This window comes from Vidua macroura, chromosome 2, assembly GCF_024509145.1.
Source record: "Vidua macroura isolate BioBank_ID:100142 chromosome 2, ASM2450914v1, whole genome shotgun sequence".
Lineage (NCBI taxonomy): Eukaryota > Metazoa > Chordata > Aves > Passeriformes > Viduidae > Vidua > Vidua macroura.
The window spans coordinates 91044147-91066733 of NC_071572.1; the positions used below are offsets into that span (position 1 = coordinate 91044147).

At 37.3% G+C, this 22587-nt stretch overlaps 1 protein-coding gene across 3 annotated transcripts in view; it reads left to right on the forward strand.

The window, feature by feature from the left end:
• Nucleotides 1–21025, forward strand: part of SGCG (sarcoglycan gamma) — a 104110-nt gene extending 83085 nt beyond the window's left edge. For all 3 annotated transcript variants that reach the window (XM_053969429.1, XM_053969437.1, XM_053969444.1), the window contains 2 exons: nucleotides 15820–15943; nucleotides 17452–21025. In XM_053969429.1, coding sequence (XP_053825404.1) covers nucleotides 15820–15943; nucleotides 17452–17625 — 298 coding nt within the window. In that variant the 3' untranslated portion in view covers nucleotides 17626–21025. The remainder of the gene's footprint in view (nucleotides 1–15819; nucleotides 15944–17451) is intronic.
• Nucleotides 21026–22587: the final 1562 nt, after the last annotated feature.

Below are 22587 nucleotides of genomic sequence, written 5' to 3' on the forward strand. Positions count from 1 at the left end.
TGTTATTTTCTATGGTTGTTACATTGCTTCAAATGCATAATCAATTAATATTTTAATAGTGTTAATATAGTTTTATTCTACACTGTATGCACTGTTACGTTTCAAGTTCTTATGTGCACTTTTGTTTAACAACAGTTATAATGTTCCTGACTATATACAACTATTGTTAGTATAATTTTTCTTCCTCTTTTTCAAATAGGATAACAGTAGCAAGGAAAACACTGAGCTTAATTCAAAGTGTTCCTAAAGTTCTCCTCCATGAATGAGTTTACGTCACAGCTTACCTCTTTAGTGATTTTTTACCCTGTCAACTATAAACACGCATTTTGATCTAGAATGTTGCTATTTGTTAGCAGAGCTCAAATGTAATATATAAAAACCCACTCAGTTCTGTCTTCGATTAACTTAAAATAGTGGGAAGTACAGACTTCTCCAGAATTAACAGAAGTTTGGTAGTAATTATTGTGATGTCAGGGAACTAGCAACATGGCCACTGACACACTTGTGACTGCATTTGACATGAATCCAAAGCTGCTAAACACCTGTGCTAGAAATGAGTTAGCTTAACCCTAAGAAAACTGATTCTCTGGGCATGAGGCTGTGCAATGTATACACCACTCACTTGTGCCAGCATAGAATAGCTTGAGCTGGAAGGGATCTTAAAGATCATCAAGGTCCAACCCTTCCTGCCATGGGCACCTCCCACCAGAGCGGGTTGCTCAGAGTCCCACCCAGCCTGGCCTTGGACACCTCCACCATCCACAGCTTCTCTGGGCATCCTGTTCCAGTGCCCTACTATCCTCACAGCAAAGAATTCTTTCCCAATATCTAACCTGAATCTTTCCTCCATGTTCTATCACTACACGCCCTTGTAAAACATCCCTCTTTTTTCTCCTGTCCTGGTAGGCCTTTACCCAGAGCAGTTCAGGATGCCTCAGTCCTTTATTTTCTTTTTCTGTCATAATCAGTGTCAAGTTTGAAAGCAGAGATGGCAATGATTTAGTTTTTTCATGAAGGGATTCTGGGAAGGTTTAAGAAGGGAATGCACTGGTTTGCAGTGCAGATGGTAAATGAAGATGTAGGCAGAGAAGACCCTTTTGTCAAGCTGGAAAAAGGTTACTTTCAAGGGTAATCTTAAATGTCAGCATAAGCAAAATTCATGCATTCTGTTGTAAAGGAGTTCAGACAAATTTACCAAAAAATTTATATTTTGTAATGCTTCATAAATACTCTGTTTCATTCCACACGGTTAAATACAGGTACCTACCCCCTGAAAAGCACTTCAGTATGAAAATTTAAAATGCAATTTTAAGTATGACTTTCCTATTTTAGATTTGAAAATGCTTCCTTTCCAGATTAGGTTAGTGAGCACGAAGTTAATATAACGTATTTGCTTGCCTTGAGCCTTATCTCCACACTTTCACCATCTATTAATCTTCTGCTATTTTTCCTTTATTTTTCCTTCAGTGGTTGTGCTGTGCCATGTGGATATGATATGCTGGATGAATGTGTTATAAAATGCCATGGTCTGCAGCATTAAATGTGGGGAATAGTGTTTTGAGAAATTCCATCCACTACAAATGGAGTTGCAGGTTTCAAGGAGCTGATTGGAAAGCTGTTAATGCTCATAATTTTTCAGCTCATGTCATATGAACAAGGGCCACATTCTTTCTCTGTCATTCAGATTTAGAGCAAGATTTCAAACAAAGCTGACACAAATGGCCTCTGAATTACACATTCTGCTGGCTTTCTTGTCCAAATGCCGAATTTCAAGATCGACTGCTTTTTTGGAAACAAAGTGATATGTGTGTTAGAACGTGTCTTTTTATAGCTAACTTATTGAGACAGAGCAATGCAATTATACTGCGGTCAGTAACTGCCTTTTCATTTGTAATTTGAAGGAAAATTACAGAGTCCTTTTCAGTCTAAAAGATCAAATTTTTGACTCACTCATCAAAAAAAGGAAATGTGCTCGCACTTGCGTCCAACTGGTAGGAAGAATTAAAACAACATCTACATTTCAAGATTGTAGCTTTCCTAAGTTTAAAATGACATTGCCTACTTTTTAATTCCTTTAATGGACTTCTTATATCCAAATAAGATACATCATTTTCATTTACAAAATTTGTTAAAACTTTAGGACCAGGTGGACACCTAAAAATGAGGCCATACATGTAAGTGTCCAACAGACATCTCAAAGACATGTTGAGAGTCACCAGGGTTGGATATATACAGGAAATATCCTTCCCAGACAAATACCATTGAGGAGGCATCTGGTTGAAAACAGCTAATTGTCATAAGTGAGAACAGAAATATGTCAGTGATTGCCAAGATCCAGCTCTTTGTTCCTGCCAAGTTATTTTGTAGCCTTTTCTGTGGCTCTTCATGAGGTCTTGGACTTTATGTATTTGGCACCTTGAGAACATGCCTCAGTCAGGTCTCCTGGGGCTTCCCAGTAATTTATTTAGCTGATACCTATAACTGGATCACAACAAAGATTTAATGGAAAACAGGTGTCTTGCTTCCCAGAAAAACCTCAATTTAAACAGAATTAGGAAAGCTCATGTTCAGACACATACCTTGTGACCCAAAATATAGGTCAAAAATCTGTACCAGCAACTACTGGAACTAGATGATATAGACAGAGACATTTATAACAGTTCCCTAAAAGCCATCTTTTCCTCAGGTTCCGTGTTAAGCACTGGAAGTAGCCTCTTCTGATGTTATCCAGAGTTTCATTCCAGCACACATACCTTTTTATATCCCCTGTTATCAAATAACATCCTCTGTGAAAACTGGTGTCTAAGTTTAGACATTTTTCCAGTCTGATGGTAACATATTTTTCGGATAACTTACAACAGCTTAGAATATTATTTAGCCTATTCCTGTATTCCTCCTAAATTTTGTATCCTTGAATAACATGGAGTTCATATATAGTTTTGTCATTTTGATACCGTTCGCTTCTTGTGGTCTACATGGCTTGTGTTTTTCTAAGGGAAAACAGTGGATCAGCAAAACTCTTTAAATCTCAAAACAATGTTTCTGAGCTGAGCATTTGCATTTCCCGAACTTACAAAAATGTGCTTACAAATGTGGCACTTTTCCATTTATCAACCAACTGTATACTATGAATAATGAATATAACGCTTACAAAGTAGTATTATCTTTGTTTTCATATTTGCCATGTATGGCTGTCTGACTGCCAACAACTGTGTCTTCTGAGCAAAAATCCTGTGGGAAATCACTTTTAGTACACTCAGCTTGTGGTATTCAGACTGTCTTTTAACTGAGGGTTTACATCCAAGTTCAGAATGATTCACATCATTCCACTATTCTTGATTTTGGAAAGCTCTATAGCAGGAATGATATCACTGTTCCAGAGAGTCAACTTTTGTCTGAGTATGATTATAAATTTATAGAGAGATATATATTACCAGAATATGGGTATACTTAATGGTTTATGGGTATATACTGAAAATATTTCAGTATTCCCCAGGGAAACGGATGTATTCTAAACCAATGTTTAATATTTGTATTAAATAAAACTTTAAATGTGTAATTTAAGAAGCATTGTTTTTATATTTAAGTGAAATATCTGTCCAACACTTAAAAGCATAAAAATATATATTTACTGATATGTGACTGACATGTTACAGAATATTGATAATTTGAAGGCCAATTGTATGGTTTCTCGGTATCTGGTTGGTGTAGATTACTGTATTAATGGTAGACTTTTTCCTGTCTATATATTCATAATTGACATATATCCTTTAATTTTACATCTGTTCTGTGGCATCCAATTACTCTACTGATGGAGTTACAGCTTCTACTTCTCTCAGATTCTTTCTGAAGTCTTATTTTTATCCTTTCCAGTCCCCATTGATATTATTTTTTCCTTTTGCACTTGAAGTATTTGCTGTGGTTAAACTGTGTAATAAGACAGAGAGAAAGCTGGAAACTGAATTTGTGGAGTTTTATGGCTGTATGAGTAAAAATTATGAAGGAAATCTAGAGAAATGAATAGAAGCCAACCAGGGGAAAAACATTTGCCAAATAATTGTTTAATCATATTTGTAATACTAATGCTTACATGCTAATTGCCTAAAAATACCATCTAACGAATTGAAGTACAGTCATTTTGATTTGCATTCATTACGTAAATCAAAAGCCCAGTCAGTCAGAAGAGAATGAATTATATAACGGAAAGTAAGACTAAGGTTATGATTCAGTGTTTGCAAGGCATCTCTGCTCCCTTACTAGTGAGATATTTCTACTGCAGTGTAATTTTATGAGCCCTGGCCTTAATTTACTAGATATAAATTTGCATTCATATACTTTTCATAATCAGGTTAACACCATAAAAGACGTCATTTGGAAGCTTTAAAGAATTTATTTCCATTCATCTGATGGACTCAAATGTGTAAAAAAGTGTAGTTTAGAAGGATTGGATAGTACAGGGCATCATGTTGATCATCTTTTCAGAAGCATGACTTGAATATTTTAAAGAAACTCTTTCAGCAAAGTCTTGTGTATTACATCACATCTAGCTGTCTTGTAAGCAGTGATTTTACCTGTAAATGTTGAACCTAAAGTGAAAAGAACTTTTCAAGCACTGTCATAAATGACTTTTACTTGCTCCAGTCACATGACTGATGTTTTTCCTAAAGCCTCAGTTTTTCAGAGATATCACTTAACACATAAAAACCAATAAAAGTTGTTTCTGCTGCTTTTATGGGGCAGTCATTTTAAGTATTTTCTATGGCTGCTTGTGTCAGTAACACAAAGAGCAAAGCTGTAATGATGAATGCACCTGTTGAGCTGGGTCCCTGACAATGTCAGACTGCTCAGTGAGTTTGCTAAAGTGAACTTGTCATCAGTGATTACAGCATATTCCACCAGAGCACAAGCCACTATGAAAACTTCATTAGAGATTGTCACAGTTTTAGACACCACCTTGCAGGTAACCACCTGGAGCCCTGTTTGTAAGCCTGATTGTGCTGTCACTGATCCAAGCTGTAATATTGAGTTGAGCAGATCATGCCTTACATTATCTTTCACCTATATACATATCTGCACATATATCAAGAGAACTGAGGAGGAGGCAGGAAAGAGGAGACACCCACCATAAGGATGTGGGTGTGGTAAACACTGGAAAAAGAAAAGGGAGCGTTTCCTGCCAAGAGTAGCTTTTCCAAGATGCGTTGCACATGTACACCATCACTACTCACTCTTTCCCCTCTCCCTCGGACTCTGTGCACACTTGTGATACTTCACTTGTGAGGAATCTGATGACAGTGTGGCACATTCAGCCACTGTACTAACAATCACAAGAAGGAAGGGGTATGACCTGCTTTTCAGCAAAGCCTCTTTACTTGAGTGTTTGTTTTCATGGAGAACATATGGACACTGAACAGCATGTACTCCAGTTTCTTGAAATCTTACTATGTTTCAGCATATTAAATAAAAAATTGCTTGAGATACATATAAAAGAAAGGCATGGCAAATTTCAACCTGGAAGGTAATTTTACAAAACGACTCATAAGGAAAATGCTAACCCCATATTTTACAACAATGATGCATGTGCTGTTATTATATGAGATTAAAATTTTATAATACAAGACGTTATTTTATAATATTATTAAAGTAATTTGAAAAAGATAGCTATGCTGGAAACATCTGTGCTGTGCCAGATTTAATCGCATTCACTGGGGCCTTGGTAATTTTTAATTACCTGGAGAGTCAGCGCATCATAAAATTGAGGTCATCGCAGAGACCTCTTTTGAATTAGCTCTTAGCACTCTTCATCACAACTGTCAGTCCTGAGAGAGGCTTCTATTTTAATCATATCTTAGTCTTATCTTTAGTCTTCATTCCTTCAGCAACTCTGCATTGAGTGACAGTGGGCAAACAGGAAAAAACACCTCAATATTTAAAAATGATGGATAACTAGTAAACAAATAAGTACACTGCAATAATCATATCTACTATGTTTTGGAATACATTATAAATGTTGTTTTAAATTGCTTTTAGAGTCTTTTCAAAGTGCCATTAAAACTGGGAGCTGTTGTATTCTTTTTTTAAGAGAACACATCAATGCATTTGTCCTAGAACTTTGAACACTTCTTTTATATGGCTTACATACAAAAAAAAATTCTGTTAACCAAAACCTTGGGAGCTGGAAACATCTGTTACTCAAATCTGGCTTTGTAATTGTGCTTGTGCACAGAAATTCCCCCTAAGCCATAAGCAGTGTTAGTGCCTGCTGTGCTTATGCTGAACAATTCCCTTGAATCAAGAATCTCATAACTGAGCTTTACTGGAATCATCTGCTGCCACGCATTTCAAATTTACAACATAAATACAGAACTAACTTGGAACACAGGCTATTTTGAGAAATAAAACTATACTAAGAATTTTTTATTTAAATTAAAGAAAAATATGCTGAAGAAAACACCAGCTGACATCTTCAAGAGCAGCAGATACTCCCAATATTTAAGAATGGCACCCAAAAAGAATGCAGTGCCTTGGTGTTCTGCCTTTGATCATTATTCTTGATCATTTTTAGCAGAAGCCAAAATGAGCTTTAAAGCCCAGTAGATGTATTTATTTAAAAATCTACTGTGCTTCCTATGCATATGGAGTAGGGCTAAAAAGTGAAAACATGCAAAAATCCCTTCATCTGCATGTGCTGATTCTAAATGATTTCTTCATTGTTCATGTATGTGATTTAGCTGATGGTTCAGCACACACTCCTGGTTACCATTCATCTCTTACATATTTAGGCTGCATTCATGCAACTAAGTCCAAAGCTAGAGGACCTCTGTGCCCAGAATAAGCAGATGCATCTCAGATGTCCATCCAGGTTTAGAATACTCCTCTCTCTGCAAGCAAAATCATTCATTCATTCATTCATTCATTCATTCATTCATTCATTCATTCATTCATTTACTGAAGTGCAAAGGGATCCTCCCACGAGCCACCCACACAGAAACTAATATTCTTGCAGCATGGCCCCGGGGGTTTACAATTGTTTGGGCAGATGTTCAAGTGGAGTTGATTCAATTTATATGGACATATATGTGCAGATACCTGTACTGCATCTCATCACTTTTGGTAGGCAACAGGTAATGTGAGGGCATTTTACAGAGATATCTAAAACAGAGCAGATGATTTATATTCTAGCACTAGTTCTTTCTTTCAATTAATTTTGAAGGAAGAATGGGGGATCAATGGCATTTCTTTAGGAATTGTGCACTTGCCAGCTACACCATGCTTGGTTAAGGTCTGAGGAAATAAAAATTCATCAGAAGAAATTAGGCACTATGCTGGGAATTGTTCAAATTGCAGAATAAAGGCTTTCCACTTGGCACCTTGTGTTTGATAAATTCATCTAAATTGCTAATCATAGTTTATATAACCACGTGACTAGGATTAGAAATGGCTGCCAGTTACTGGTTCTTGTTTGATATCAGGCATGAGGTAATGAGTCCTCCCAAGCTAATAATTAGCTTGGAATGCTATAACTTTTTCTTTTCAGGAAAGTCATGACACCATCATATTTACCTAAAAGAGGTATCCTTTCTTAGTTGGTAAAAATCCATGATTGCCTTATACTCACTAAAGACTTAGAGAATTTCAAATACAGTCTAAATGTTTTCCTTGCTATCAAGTTTCTGAATCTCTTCTTCCTTCAAAACCATCTCTATATCTTCTGCATCAAATTCAGATTTCTTTTTTATACCAATCTTGATAATTGTGCATCCCATGTATATACATTTATATTTATTATCTCCTACAGTTCTTCCCTTGGCTCCTGTAATTCTTGTTTTGAACATTTTTCTGGTTTTCTATCCTACACTGCACACGCACAATGTCCTTCTGTAACTGACTTATTTCTTAAAGTTTATGAATATTCAAATATGTATCAGAAAAATAGCACAATCTCCCTTTTCTTCTAATGTGAGGTCATCAGACTGCCCACAGCCTGAAGCACAACAGAGTATGGAACCCTTATATTGTTAGTGCTTTTCTGTCATAGTCCTTAGCACAGACATCATTAGAGGAACACAATCCAGGTTGGTTTCCTGGGTCCTGCATCTCTAATGTGGGAATATGTAAAAGTTAGACGCCCTGATGCAGCACTAGGGCACATAACAGACTTGACTCCAAATCCAAGATCTTGGAACTATAAGCTAGTATTAAGTGTGTGGATAAAATTATTTACATATAGGCATGAATAAGGATAAATGGATTATCTACAGAAAATTAAAATTACAATAGAATCTGATTAATTATGATTTTATTATCATGAAATGATTTTTTTAAAGTAAAAAGCATAAGGAGTCTAAGATCCATTACTGCCATGGCTCAATATCCCAAAAGGTCATTACAAGATTGTTTTAGCTTTAGAAAATGCATTCCCTATAGGTTGCTTATTTGAGCTTAGTGAGTATTTGTGATCTCATTTCTTGGTTTCTCCATTGCATGATTTTTTCATTTCACTGTCACTCCCCTTCATCCCAGCTAAGCTCAGTAAGCCCAGCTGTGTTGTGTATGATGAAGATTCCTTCCCAAGAGTTAGAAGAAAGGGAAATATGAAAGTGGTTCGGTGACGTTTTTTTACCCTCCAGATATGAGAATCCTGAAATGGTTGAGTAATGAACTGCTTCCAGGCCTTACCAACAGAGACCTCTGGGAGGGGAGTCAAATAAACATGAAAGAAAGGATCCTGCAGCAGTATTATACATGCCATACAGAAGTCCTGTACTGCTGTTAGTAATGACTTGCTTGTCTTTCACACATTAGGACTGACTGTCTGTGTGCATGAACATGATTGTCCGGGGAAAGAAGACTACCAGGAAAAGCAAAGCCTATTACAGCATTGTGTAGTTATTTCAGGGTAGTTCTGCTGCTATGAAAGTATTTAGGATGTTTCAGTGCATTACAAGGTACATTTCTGTCTATTTTTAGAGGTCAGAGGTGTTACAAACTGTAAGCAAAGCACAGCACATTTTGAGACTTCCCCATGTGATTGGAGGCAAAAATGATAGACCTTCCAAAATGACATTTTCATTAATGTATTTAAGCAATAAATGGAAGAATCAAGAAAAAGAAGGTTACTTTTAAAACAAATTAGAACAGATTGCTCTAATTTGCATCTGATTATGATATGCTCTAATATGCATCTGGTTAAAATTATTGCATCATTTTATAGTCTTTAAGTTACAACATAGGGTTACTGAAGATTTTGTTTAAAAAGCTTCTGAATTCCTGTAAAAAATGAGGTGTTTTATGAACAGCTGCTTTTATTCCAGCCAAATTATTTTTCTCTAATGGAGTTCCTGTGTACATACACTTGCCTCTAAACATATTTTCATAGTATGTTTCTCTGAATTCACTTGTATCCTGTGTGTTTTCTTAGAGTGTTATCAGATAACTTTTCTCTATTTTCACAAAAGACTGGTGATCTTTTTTGATTACTGACACTAAAACTTTATTTGAGTTAATAATTTTGGCATGGTTAAGTTGAAAGCACAATTTTAATATTAAGCTGTATCTCATGCTACCCTTAAGTTTTCCTGTAATTTTTTCTGCAATGGAAGAGCCAGATTCACTTGGTACAAAATTATTAAATGTTCTTTATTTTAATTTTGAGATAATTGCTGTAAAATTTTGATTCATTAAAAATATACTGGTTTGCATATTACATTTTATTGTGGCATAAATAATAAATTAACTTAGTGTTCAGTGTATAGGAGCTGTAGATATTGACATTGATCTTACTGAAATAGATTATGCGTCCTAGTTCAGGCAACTCCCAGAGGCAATAGTCCTTGGAAAATGATTTTTTTGAACTAAGCTACAAAAATTGGGAGATAGATTATAACTGTTGACCAACTAATGGGCTTGACAGAGAAAAACGAATGCAGTTTTTCAGTCAATTTTTCACATTATGTTTCATTTAGTTTAAGTCAGTGAAGTTCAGACTTAGAATATCCAAGTGAACAAAGGCAATATGGAAGACAATATCATCCAGGTGGGAAGCGATTATTCCACCTCTAAGTGAAGGAATTCAATAGGTGTGATGCAAAATGGGACCTTTTAGAAAGAAAAATCAGTCAGCATTTGAAAGATTTATAGAAGTTATATCAAATCAGAATTTTGTGCTAAGGCTTGACTAAGTAACTGCTATGTTTTCATTATGCAGAAACTGACCAGGGAAGAAGATTTAATGAGTCATTAGTATTTTGCTATTCTTTGACATTCAGTAAGAGCTATCACAGTTTACTGTTGAATACTGATACTTCCATGTCCTTAAGATAGACACAGTTGATGGAATATGCTGTGAAACTCATTTTTCTTCTTTGCAAGGAGATGTAATTTTAGGAGCTGTTCCAAAGAAAATGCTTTTGCAAAATACAGGAATTAGGCTTATATCAAGACTGAGATCTCAGTCCTGTTCTTTTGTCCTTCTTTGCCTTTGGACCTTCTGGCAAGCAACCAAAACCCACAAGGCAGATCACCAAGATGCTCAAGTTTGGGTAGTCATGTTCTTCTTGCTACATCCTGATTTCCCTCCCCACTCTCCTCACCTAAAAACAGCAAGCTTCTGGGAGATAAGTGAATATGGGTGGGGATTGGCAGTAGGCATTACTCCATGCCTGCTGCTCACTCTCCACTTCTAGAACTCCAGCCTAGTTTTGCTCAGCTCATGTCAACAGGAATCCAGATTCCTCATAAAGAAAGGATATGGTTTGAAATTGTGTGTACTGCACCATAAATAAATGCTGACAATCTCTTTTTGCTCTGTGACTGCTGCATGCTCTGCCTGTGATTTAGTCTCTTACAATGTCTAGCTGCATGGCTGGGGAATTAGACTGCTTTCAGACTAATCAAAAAGTCAATATACTCCTATTGCCTTTTAAAGGTTAACATGCATTCAAAAAGCAGGGATCAAAGGAGACATCTACAGAGAACGGAGGCCAATTAAGCCCACAGAATCCTCTAGGTTGCTTTTTTGCCTTTCAAAATATTAGTTCCTTGACAGGTTAAAGATTTTCCTTTTTCCCCTTTTTCTCTCATGAGTTTTTTTTTCCTCTTCATTTCTTGCCTTTTCTGTTCATCCTTTGCTCCATGACCTCTAGTCATTTTTTAAGAAAAAATTACTATCATAATTTATTGTTTAATTATCATAATTTAATTTCTGTTCCCCCTTTAACCTTTACAAAGTCAGATGAATTCTGGGGTAGGTGTTCATGGCGGGATTTCTTCTTGCACTCCAAAGGTATATGAGGGTCTCTTCCTTACCTGCTGATATGAGGAAGATGTTTTGATTATAGAATAATAGAATGGTTTGGGTTGCAATGGTCCTTAAAGGTCATCTAGTTCCAACACCCTGTCATGATCAGGTATACCTTCCACTAGACCAGGTTGCTCAAGGCCCTGTCTAACCTGACCTTGGACACTTCCGGGGATGCACAAGTTGTTGGGTATACTACAATATTAGAGGTAGTGTTGATCCTGGACCTGTTCAGTCCAGTTACAGTCATCCTGATCTTCCTTAGATAGATGCTGGGAAGAATGCATACAGATGTGCAACTTCTGTCCAAGGTCATACCACGGAATTCTCTTCCCATTGAATTCAGGACAGATGATGACTCCTGTGCTGAAAAGGTCAAAAAGGGGTCAGAAGGAAAGGATAAACACCCAAGAACAAGCTGGTTCCTCTGTCCAGCTCTAACGGTCAAGCAATTCCAAAGTGCAGTAGGAAACTTGTGGTACTCTTTCTTCAATGCTAGAACTAGCTTTCTAAAACCTTGTGGTACTTAAAAGATCTGTAAGGTATCCTTCTGACTCCTGCCAGACCAGGATGAAAAAAGAGATCAATATTCCTGCAGCATGCACAGGCAGTATCATCTGTTTCTTTACAAGAACTGCTGCAGGCTGTCCCTTCCCTCACATCCTCACTAGCAGCCAACTGAACAATTTCTAGTGATGTGACTTCTCCACGAGTTAGCAACATGCTTATAGGAAAAAGGAGATCTCCAAGCCTTTCAGTTGTTGGGATAGTTTCAGATTCAGAGCCTGGATGCTGGTGTTCTGAAGTTCCCTCAGAATATTTTTTCACACAGTCCTTCATTAATAATTTAGCACAGCTCAGCACCAAATTTCTTTGGCTGCCAGACAAGACAGTATAGTTGACTCCTGGAACTCTTACCAACAAGTAAATATTATCTTTGCTGTAACCAATTGCTTTAGTTGCAATGGACTATGGAGAACCAATATCCAGCAAATGACAGCTGTAACGTATTACCAGGGACCGCCTATTCCCTCACCCTTCCCTGGCTATCATATGCAGTTTCTCAGGCTGCAGGGGTTGGGGTGAAGGGGAGCAAGACAAAGTAACTATTCTGCAAGTGGGCCCAGGTGTGGCTTGCATTGCCTTACAATCCATGAGTATGTCTACTTGAGTGTCTTAATTGAAATTAGAAACATGCTTTGGAGGGAAATTTCCCAATGGCCTGAGCTCTCCACATCTTGATTTTCATTGTGGAAATGTTTGCGGTACATGGACAGGGTGACATTGTGTTAAACTAATCTGAAATCTGTGATCTCTTGGAGAACACCTAATGTGCTCCAACCTTTCTGGGCATCCAGTTAGCAACAGTTAGTCCAGAGTTCTCCTCAGGACACATATAATGGGCTGTCAGGTCCTTGGCATCAAATGTTGTGCTGCCCAGATCAATTTCTCTTGCACCACACCCCTTGCTAATTGACCCTGGCAGCTACCGCAGTACCTAGAAACTACTCATAAGTACAGAATCCATCTTCCCAAGTGAAATAGAGGCTGTGACAGATGTCACATTTAGGACAGCACATTACATAGATTAATTCCCCTAGATGGTAAAGATCGTTCACTTCATCCTCTTAAATGTAATGTGTCTGTAAGTTAAAAAAAAAAAAATTTGACTGGTATCAATATATTCCCTCATCTTTCTAATGCACAAATTCAAATATTATAAAGTGACCAAAAACTCTAGGACAATTAATTTCTTCCCTCTTACTCTCCAAGCACCCTCCATCATTTGCAAACAAACTGTTCTTCTTGTTTTGCCAGGACACTGAGAGATGCACATCAATGTGGGGACTGAGAAGGGACATTCAAAGTCAAGGTTCAACTTAAGGCTGTTTCTACACGAGGTGCCCATTTTCCTTTGAGTTCATCTGGACTTCAGACACCAAACCTTTGAATACTGTACAAAGAAATGCATCATTAGTGTAATTGACTCTTGCCTTTGTTAGAATCACATATTACAGTTCACATCACTGATTCACAACAGTTTGCATTGCCAGGAAGTTCAATGACATTCTTAATTAGTCAAATCCAGGCTGAGTTAATCTAGAAATAGGACCTGTATAAACAGCAGAAATTTAGGTTTGTGATTAATATAGCAAATGTAATTCTGCAATGTAATTTAAATTATGTGTATGTCATATCATAAATCTAAGTGCTTCTGAAGTCTGTAGACTTCGTGCCAGCATTAATTTTTGTAGAAAGTATGAAATATTTCTCTCATGTTTGATTGCTTTTTAAACTCCAGGTCTGATATACTCTCAGAAGTTTGTCCCAGTCTGCTGTCTTGTGATATTTAATGGAGTTTAAAAATAAAACTTTATGCCTACATATAGTTTGCTTATGTAAGTGAAATACTTTACAAAAGAACATGAGGTATTTCAGAGTTTAAAGCTTTTTGTTAAGGCAAACTATGGCAAAGTTATATTTAACTACTTTGACACTAATTTATGACAATACATTAAATTTAAAAGATGGAAAATAGATTTTTTTTTTTAATTTTTCAGTATATAATGCATACAAATGTGCACTGAAAAATATTCCCATGAAGCAGACCTCCCACATTAATCCCTCAGGGAAAAACTGATTTTCTATTTCATAGAGGTATAAATTTAGAGATCTAAAGCAAAAATTCATACAAAAGTTGTTAAATTCCAAACACTGCTTAATAAAGATTACTAATACTATATTGGTTGTCTGATTCAGAACTCATTCTCATGACCTAGTACACAGCATGATCATAACAGAAGTTTGTGCTATCTCAGATTCACGGAATGAAGCATCAAATTATTTTGTGGATATGGTCTCAATATGGGGCCATTATGCATTTATCCATTATTAGTATTTTATTTATTTTTCAGTCAAATCAGTTTAAACTAATTGAAGGCAATGAACCCAGGAGACGTCAGGGAGAGGCAGATCACAGAAATGTAAAGTCGTAGAATGGTTTGGGTTGGAAGGGACCTTTCAAGATCAGAAGATATAATCTTCTTCTAACTCTGACCAGCAGTGATAAGCCAATATTGCTTGAGCTATTTTCAAATTTGAGGATAAAAAATGAAGTTTCAGTGACTGTGCTTAGATATCATGGATTTAGGTTTTAAGTTATCAGCTGGATTTAGCTTCTTCAGAACTCAAAAATACAACTGAACTTTCTTACAAGCACAAACTGTCTTCTTTTATATTCTGGTTTTAATGAAGTAACAGGAAAACAAAAAGAAAATGAAGACTTGAGTCTCAGTAAATTAGACAGCTAATTCCTGCCAGTGATTGGCAGTCAGAGTCTGGACTCACTACACAGTTCCCAGTAAAGGACCTGCTTGAGCACAGTTTCCACTTGCCAGACAGGCAGCTGTGGAGCACCCATGGAGCCAGGACAACATCTGCTGGGAGTGCATGCACACACACACACAGCCTTCTCCACTTCTAGAAAACGCAGTGGGTGAGAACATGCAGGCTTGGGAACAAGTGTGTCTGTGTTCTGCAGTGTGGATGCAACCCACGTTCTTTGGTATGTGTCCAGAGAATAGGAGAGCCAGCACATGTAAGCAGTTGTCTTACTTTCTCTAGCCTTCATATTCACCTGTTTAGTGTTGGCTGGTGTCATCAGGAACAGTGAGTGAATATTCATGATCAAAACCTAATAGGTATCAATTCTGATCCTGCAGAGCCTCCAGATGAAGCGGTTCTAGGTAATGGCCAAAAGAAGCAACATAATCACTGGCCAGTTGCTAGGATTGGGCTTTTTCTTTCCTTCTCATGATTTTTAATTAGTACTTCTGTCCCTTCTACTTAGCATGGAAATTATACCAAAATTCTGAAGAAACAAAGCCTTATCTGTTTGAAAAATGAAAATCATTATTCCTGCACAGCTGATCCGACGCGGTGATTACTCAGATAATACAGTGCCTTCCTGCCATCTTGTGGCACTGCAGGGTTTGCAACTCCCTGTTTGTTATACTGTGTAATTTTTATTTCAAATTAACAGTTTTTAAGTTTCAGATGTCATCTAGTTAAACAACACACACACACAAAGAGTGAAATCTTGGTCCAGCTAATTGCAGTGTCAAAAATCTCATTGATTAAAAAAGTTCCAGACTATATTAATTGTATTTATTTCAGTGTCTTATTATGTCAAAAACAAAAACAAATTGAAACTAACTAATGTAAAACTGGGTTTCAGGTTAATAGATTACGTTACTGTTATACTGAAATAATCTGCAGTTATGTATGAAATAATACCTTGCATTTGCACTACGAATTAATTTATATTTTTCATTTGTTGGTTTCTTTGTTGGTTTTCAAAATAGCTGCCTCCTTTTTCAAGTCTGCCTGAAGAAAAGGGAAAATGCATCTTTTATATGACTTCAGAGCCTGCAAGGGCTCATTCAATGTTTACTTATTTTTCTAAAATAAAGGAACATATGAGATTGTGCTATTGTCCAATTTCGTGCTCCTGCTTTTAGGCTGGAATCACCAACTCGATCTTTGAGCATGGATGCACCACGAGGAATTAATATCAAAGCACAAGCTGGGAATATTGAAGCTCTTTCCCAGATGGATATCAAGCTACACAGCAGTGATGGCGTGGTGAGTACAAGCCCTTCTGTGGTTGATCTTCTGTGTGACTCTAACTTCAAGTCTTTTTTTCAAGTTCTGTTAATTAAATTCCTCAGGTTTTAGGTGACAGGATATTAAAATAAATAGTGCCAATAATAAAACTTTTATTTATGTAAATAATAGTACCAAGAGACATAATGTTGTATTAGCTTAGATGCTTTCTAATAAAATTTGGATACTGCTTAGCTCCCCACCAGCACAGTGATTCCTAGGCACCCCAGTGGGGGACCTTGGCTCAGAAGCGAATGCAGCCCCAGAGTGGCAAAATTAAGGAGGGAAGCTCTGCAGACATCATTAACAGCAGGCAACATGCAGCAGCCCATTTATCCCCTCTGCAAGGCTGTACTTCCACAGTTCTTCCACAGAGGAACTACAGACAAACCCACGTCCATCCTTAACCAGCTGGCTCTGCGGTGAGACCTCAGCACTCAGTCCAGGACAGACCTGGGTCCAGCAGCAGTGCTTGTGTCCTGCTCTTCTGTGCATGGGCAGGGACCCTGTCACTTATCTTAGAATTATAGAGTGAATTGTGCTGGAAGGAACCTTAAACATCATCCACGTCCAACTTCCCCTGCCATGGCCAGGGACACTGTCAACTAGACCAGGCTGCTCAGAGCTCAATCCAATCTGGCCTTGAACACTTCCAGGGATGGGTCATCCACAATTTCTCTGGGAAACCTGTTCCTGTGCCTCACCACTGAAAAAAATTCTTTTTTATATCTAATCTATCTTCTTTCAATTTAAAGCCAATATCCCTGATAAAGGGTCCCTCCCCAGCTTTCTTGTAGGCCCCCTTTAAGTATTGTAAGATTGTAATGAGGTCTCTCCATAGCCTTCTCCTCTCTCCTCTCTGAGAGAATCCCAATTCTCTCAGCCTTTCCTCATAGGAGAGGTGCTCCATCTCTCTGAGGATCTATCTTCATGTCCCTCCTCTCAACTCACTTCAACAGACCCATGTTTTTCTTATTTTAGGGGCCCCAGAGCTGATGCAGCACTGCAGGTGGGGTCTCATCAGAGCAGAGCAGAAGGGCAGAATCTCCTCCTTGCCCCTGCCCATGCTGCTCCTGTGGCAGCCCAGGATGTGATTGATTTTCTGAGCTGTGAGCATGCATTGCTGGCTCATCCATAGGTTTTCATTTGTCAATACCCCCACATCTTTCTCCTCAGGGCTTCTCTCAATCCATTCATCACTCTGCTTGTATTCGTTTTGGGGATTGCCCCAACACAGGTGCAGGACATTGCACTTGGCCTTGTTGAACTTCACAAGTTCTCTGCTAAGAAGAGGGTGGGCACCAGCTTATTCCTGTCCTGTGTTTATGTCTGCCAAGAGCCTAGGGCTCAGAGAAACTTTGTGTGTGACAAGTCCTTTGTAAAAGGCCTTTCTTAAGCCTCTGCCTAGCCAAATTCAACTTGTCTCATGGTATGTTATTGCTTTACTATCTCTAAGAACCCCATTTGTCCTGCTTTTTCCCACACAGCTTTTGCTCGATGCTGAAACAGTGCGACTGCCCAAGCTGCCTGAAGGTGCGAGGGGCGGATCCGGGATTTCTCAGGGGCTCTATGAAATCTGTGTGTGTCCAGATGGAAAGCTCTACTTGTCAGTGGCCGGCGTGGGCTCCACTTGCCAAGAATACAGCCGAGTCTGCCAGTGAAGCACCCAAAAGGCCACACACCCCTTTGGGCAGCTGAGATTTGTATTACTCCTAAAGAGCATTACTGAAAGCATATTTTTCAGCATTTTAAAAACAAAGTACTTACAATTTAGGAAACAAATCTGCATCTACAGTTCTGGAATACAGGGTGTAAGGGGAAGAAGAGCACAAATGACATTTCCACTTCAGAAGAATGACTTGAATCAAATTACATGTTTTGTCAGTAACACTTGGAAAACAGCCTTACAGAGAGCATAAAAAAATAAAACAAATACGTTTCCTTGCTGAACTGTTATTCAGTCAGATGATTATGTCAGTGTTCATATTTCTGAGATCCATGGGTTTTTCCTCTCACTACATGTAAACACTTACTGTATTAGTGGGTGAAATTAAATTGAGGGAACTACTTGAATTATTTGTAAGACAAAGCATTATTTGGAGAAATCAGAAAGTGCCAGCAAATGGTCTATGCAATTTTGTTCTTGCAATAACACAAGATCGAAAAATGTGGTATTTGTATGAGTTCTGTGTAAAAGATGTTGATTTGCTAATAGCTTCCTATTTTAATTTGGCAACACATATGCTGATTTGCTTCTTACTGAGATTCATATAAAAGTAACTAATGCAAAAAGCTCCAGAAGTCACAAAGGCCTCTCTGTGTCTCAAATCCATTCACTATACAACAAAGTATGTTAGTATATTTTATATATTTTATAATAGCAACTGTTTGTTCTACTGCCTGTACCATCATATTCATTTAAATCCTTTTTTATTTTAGGACATGCTAATTCAACAAGGCAATCTGTTGTGCCAGCTGGACTAGTAAAAAAAAAAAAAAAAAAGTGTCTTCAGATTGTCTGACACAAGGAACTATTTAGGCAGTGGGAAAATATCCTTTTTTGCAGCCCACAGATTTCAATTAAGAGGAATATTTCATTCCCATCTGTACCTGTTTACTGGTATTTCTGATCCTGTCAGAGTGGGACTCCATCACAAACAGAGAGAGTAAAAGTTATTATTTTTTACATTAAGACTTTGGATACAAAATAAATGCTCACCAGAGCTGACAAACCATTTATTGTCCTTGTAAAGAAACACAACTGCAGACCTGTTCTCCTGTACAGTGTTTCATTGAACACAAATAAATTGTTTGCACACCTCTGGGTAGCAAGATTTGTATTTAATAGTCTGTTGTTTAAATCTCATGGGTTTTTAATTCCTTTGATGCTGTTTTGTATGTACATTATGATCTTATTATCCAGGAAGGATATCACATCACATAGTGCCTTGGTGTCTATTTACAGAAGGATTTTTAGTAAACCATGAATATCTTTGGGAAAAAAAATAATCATCATCCTTAAAACACAAGAATCAGGACAAAATAACTACTAACTTTTTAAAAACTTGCTACGTCAGCTCTGGTGAAAAAAGGGAAGAAAACCAACACTCAGATGAGGTCCCCAGGTACACACAAAAACCTGAGCTGAGAAAGAGTCCCCCATTAACATTTTCCACTATTATGATGGTAAAGCCCAGGGCAGTTCCTGCTTCAAGGGCTGCCTTTGCAATTTCTCTGAGAGTCCGATGTATAGGACTGAAACTGCCTTTCAGCCCTCAGCAATTATTGCAAACTCCAAGAGCTTCAGCAGCACAAGTAGGAAACACTTAAGGTGAGCTTAGGCAAGTGAAGCAATGGTTCACATGTTGGTGCTCCAACTGCTGTTATACTGCCTAAAGGAGAAGTAGGAAGCCACACATATTCCATATCTGAAATTGCCTTTTCTTGGGCTTAGCCTCATTTACTTACTCCTGTCTTCAGGAGTGAGTCCAAGGCTGTTGGCCATAAGGAGAGAAATGTTTATCTCCACAGCTGTATCTCTTGACAATATCTGTCTCTAAGGCTAAGCCTTCAGCTGAGGCACACTTTAACAGAAACCTGTCTTTAGTATTCCTTAAAGTCAGTTCAGGTGGTTCCAGCTCCATGCACAAGCTTTTACAAACAAAAATACAAGCAGACTTCATTGGATAGAAAGTTTGAGTACTAAAATAAAGGTTAGCAAATACCCTTGCATGTGCCAGATACCTAAAAACTGCTGCTACAAGTAACTTGGAGAACTGTAATGTCACCAATCTCATACAGGTGTAGTATTAACAGCAAAACTGGGATTTGAGTCCTTAGAAATTTCAGCCATTGTTCTGACATCAAGGAACATATGCCCATTTCTGTGGAGTATCAAACAAATAATTCACTAATCCAACCCCTAAATGTTAGCCAGATACTGCAAAATAGTTAAAATCTTGTTCTGCTGGCAATAGAAGCACAGCACTTTAAGTTATACATTTTAAGCTTTTGTTTTGGAGGCACATTTTCAAATGTGATTTGCCAATTAATTCACAGCAAGGGATTGAACTGAGGCTTTCCAGGCAAGAATAACCTGACCCCTAAAGAGCTAGGAAAATTAGGGTGCAGTCCCTTGGCTGGTAACACTATTAAGTAGGATGGCACTTCATTTAGATACTGCAATAACTATCACCTTTCTTGTGGAAATCTTCTGGACTTGCTTCAGTTCCCAGGTGGATTCTGAGTAGTATCAAAACCTAAAGAGGTCTGCTGTACCCTCAGCACTGCCACCCGAATCACCAACACGATCCTTTTCATTGCTTAAATTTGATACTTCTTTTCATTATGCTACAACACTGACATCAGAGGTATTGTTCCAGTATAGAAGTTGTGCGCACATTTTAAAGCATGACTGGTGACATCTTGTCACTGACTATTTTTTCTCTTTTAGGTGTGGTTAGTGGAGAAACAAAATTTATTCTAACATTACCAGAGTATAATCAGCTGATGCTACAGTCTGAATTGCTGTTAATCTCAACACAGTTCATACATCACTAAATAGTCACTTCTGGTATCTCTATGTGGATGTCTATACCCCCCTCTTTAATACTTCAAATTACTGTTTCTACTTGAGTCAAACTTCAGTAGTTACAGAGTAACAGAAAATTATGGCACAGGGAAGTGAGAGTATGCAGTTCTCTAGTTTATTTCCAAAAGCATTATCCAAATGGAGAAGAGAGAAAAATCACTACCAGCATAGTGAACTGATTTGTTTGCATATTTACTCCCTCAAAAAGAATTATTTACAGCTATTCTTGCAACTGGTTGCAATTGTTACACAGTGGAAAAATGATAGAAAAACTTCACTGGTGACTGTGCAAACACGAGCTCTTTTTTTTTCCATTTCACAGTCCTTTAGTATTTGCAGTTGCCTATCTTTACATAGCTTTATGCAAAAGGAAATTACAAGAATTGGAAACTGAGTTATTGAATAAACTTTATACATTTTGAACAGTCTGCTTCTGCTTCTGTATTCAAATAAAACATAGTTTAAATGAATGTTTTCATTTGTAAAACAAAATTGTTTTTCCAAGACAAAGAATGTGAAATGTACTTTATTTAAAAATACGAACACAAGTCTTGGTCCCAGCTAAAAATGTACTTAGCAGAATTTAGAGAATGCTTTACAATTAGGTTTCGTTGGACATCTAGACTTCCTTTGTCTTAATCAATAGTAGGCGAAAGTAAACAAAGAAATTACAGCAGTGCTACTGAATTAATCATCCAGAAAACAAACCAAAGAAAAGATAAACAGTTTTGATTAAAATTCATTGACAAAACCCTTCATGTGACAAAAAATGTGTGTTTTCTTCAAATGAAAACATTTACTTTGGCTGCCAGGTTTAGTTATTTTTGAACTATTAGTTCTGTCTTTATTCCCCAAGACCAATCCAGCCTTTCTCAGAGAGTTTAGATCCAGCAACAGAAAATCTCAAAGGTGGTACTACGCTCTTCTACTTTAATTGGAGAAATTACAATAGATTTAATTACAGCCTTGTTTAAAGCAACCCAAGTATACCAGTACCTGAATGCAATCCTTATAGTAAATTTTAAATCCTATTTCACAAATCATTACAGTAACTTTACTGATAATGATTCAAGTACAAATACTGCAAAACTGCATTTTTTACACAATAAACCATTTATTCTTCTTCTGGTAGTCAGCTACACAAAAATCTATGTCCTTAAAAAAAAAAAAAAAAAAAAAAACAACAACAATAACAACAACAACAAAAAAAAAAAAAAAAAAAAAAAAAAAAAAAAAAAAAAGCCAAACAGAACAGAACAAAATCACAAACAAACAAAAGGTATTTTTCTTATCACTAATTCCTGAGGCAAGTGTCCTATGCTTTTTAGAATAGCTGTGTAACACGTCATTGTTTGAGAGGACAGCTTTTAAAGCACGAGATAGTAAGAAACCTATCAAGGCTTATTCCAACTGCAGTTCCTTAGATTTAAGCTGCCCTATATATAGTTGAATCAGCTTCCTATACGACTGGCTTTTTGTTAAACTCCTCAGCTGTAATTTTGAGAGACAAGAACTGAAGCTGCTTCTCCTAGACAAACTGCTGGTACCTGTGGAAGATAGACCTGAATGAAAAGATACTTTCTCCCAAGAGAACTCATTTAATGTGCAGAATTACTTGTTAAATGTATTTTTGTGGAACCTACATGCTAACAGAGGGTCTTCTTACAGACCCTTACTACAGAATCATCACATCCTAACTGTTCTAAACCTCCACACCTGACCTAGACACATTGCCCAGTCTCCCAGCTGAGCCAAAAGGAAGAATCAGTTAAGCATTTTATTTATTTGTTTTAATTTTTAATCAGGAATTAAATGGCACTTACAAAATCATGTTCTGTCAGAATATGGTTTCCCAGTCTCACAAAGCCTCTTTATTTAGGCTAGCTGTTACAGTGAGTTAAGCAAGTAAGAAACTAAGAGACTTCCAGCTGAGACACCTCTCTTGCCTGTCCCTCTGCAGCCATATATAAATTTCATTGTTAGTTTCAGTTCAGGAGTAACAGGATTAATTAGTGTTTCTGTATCGTTCACA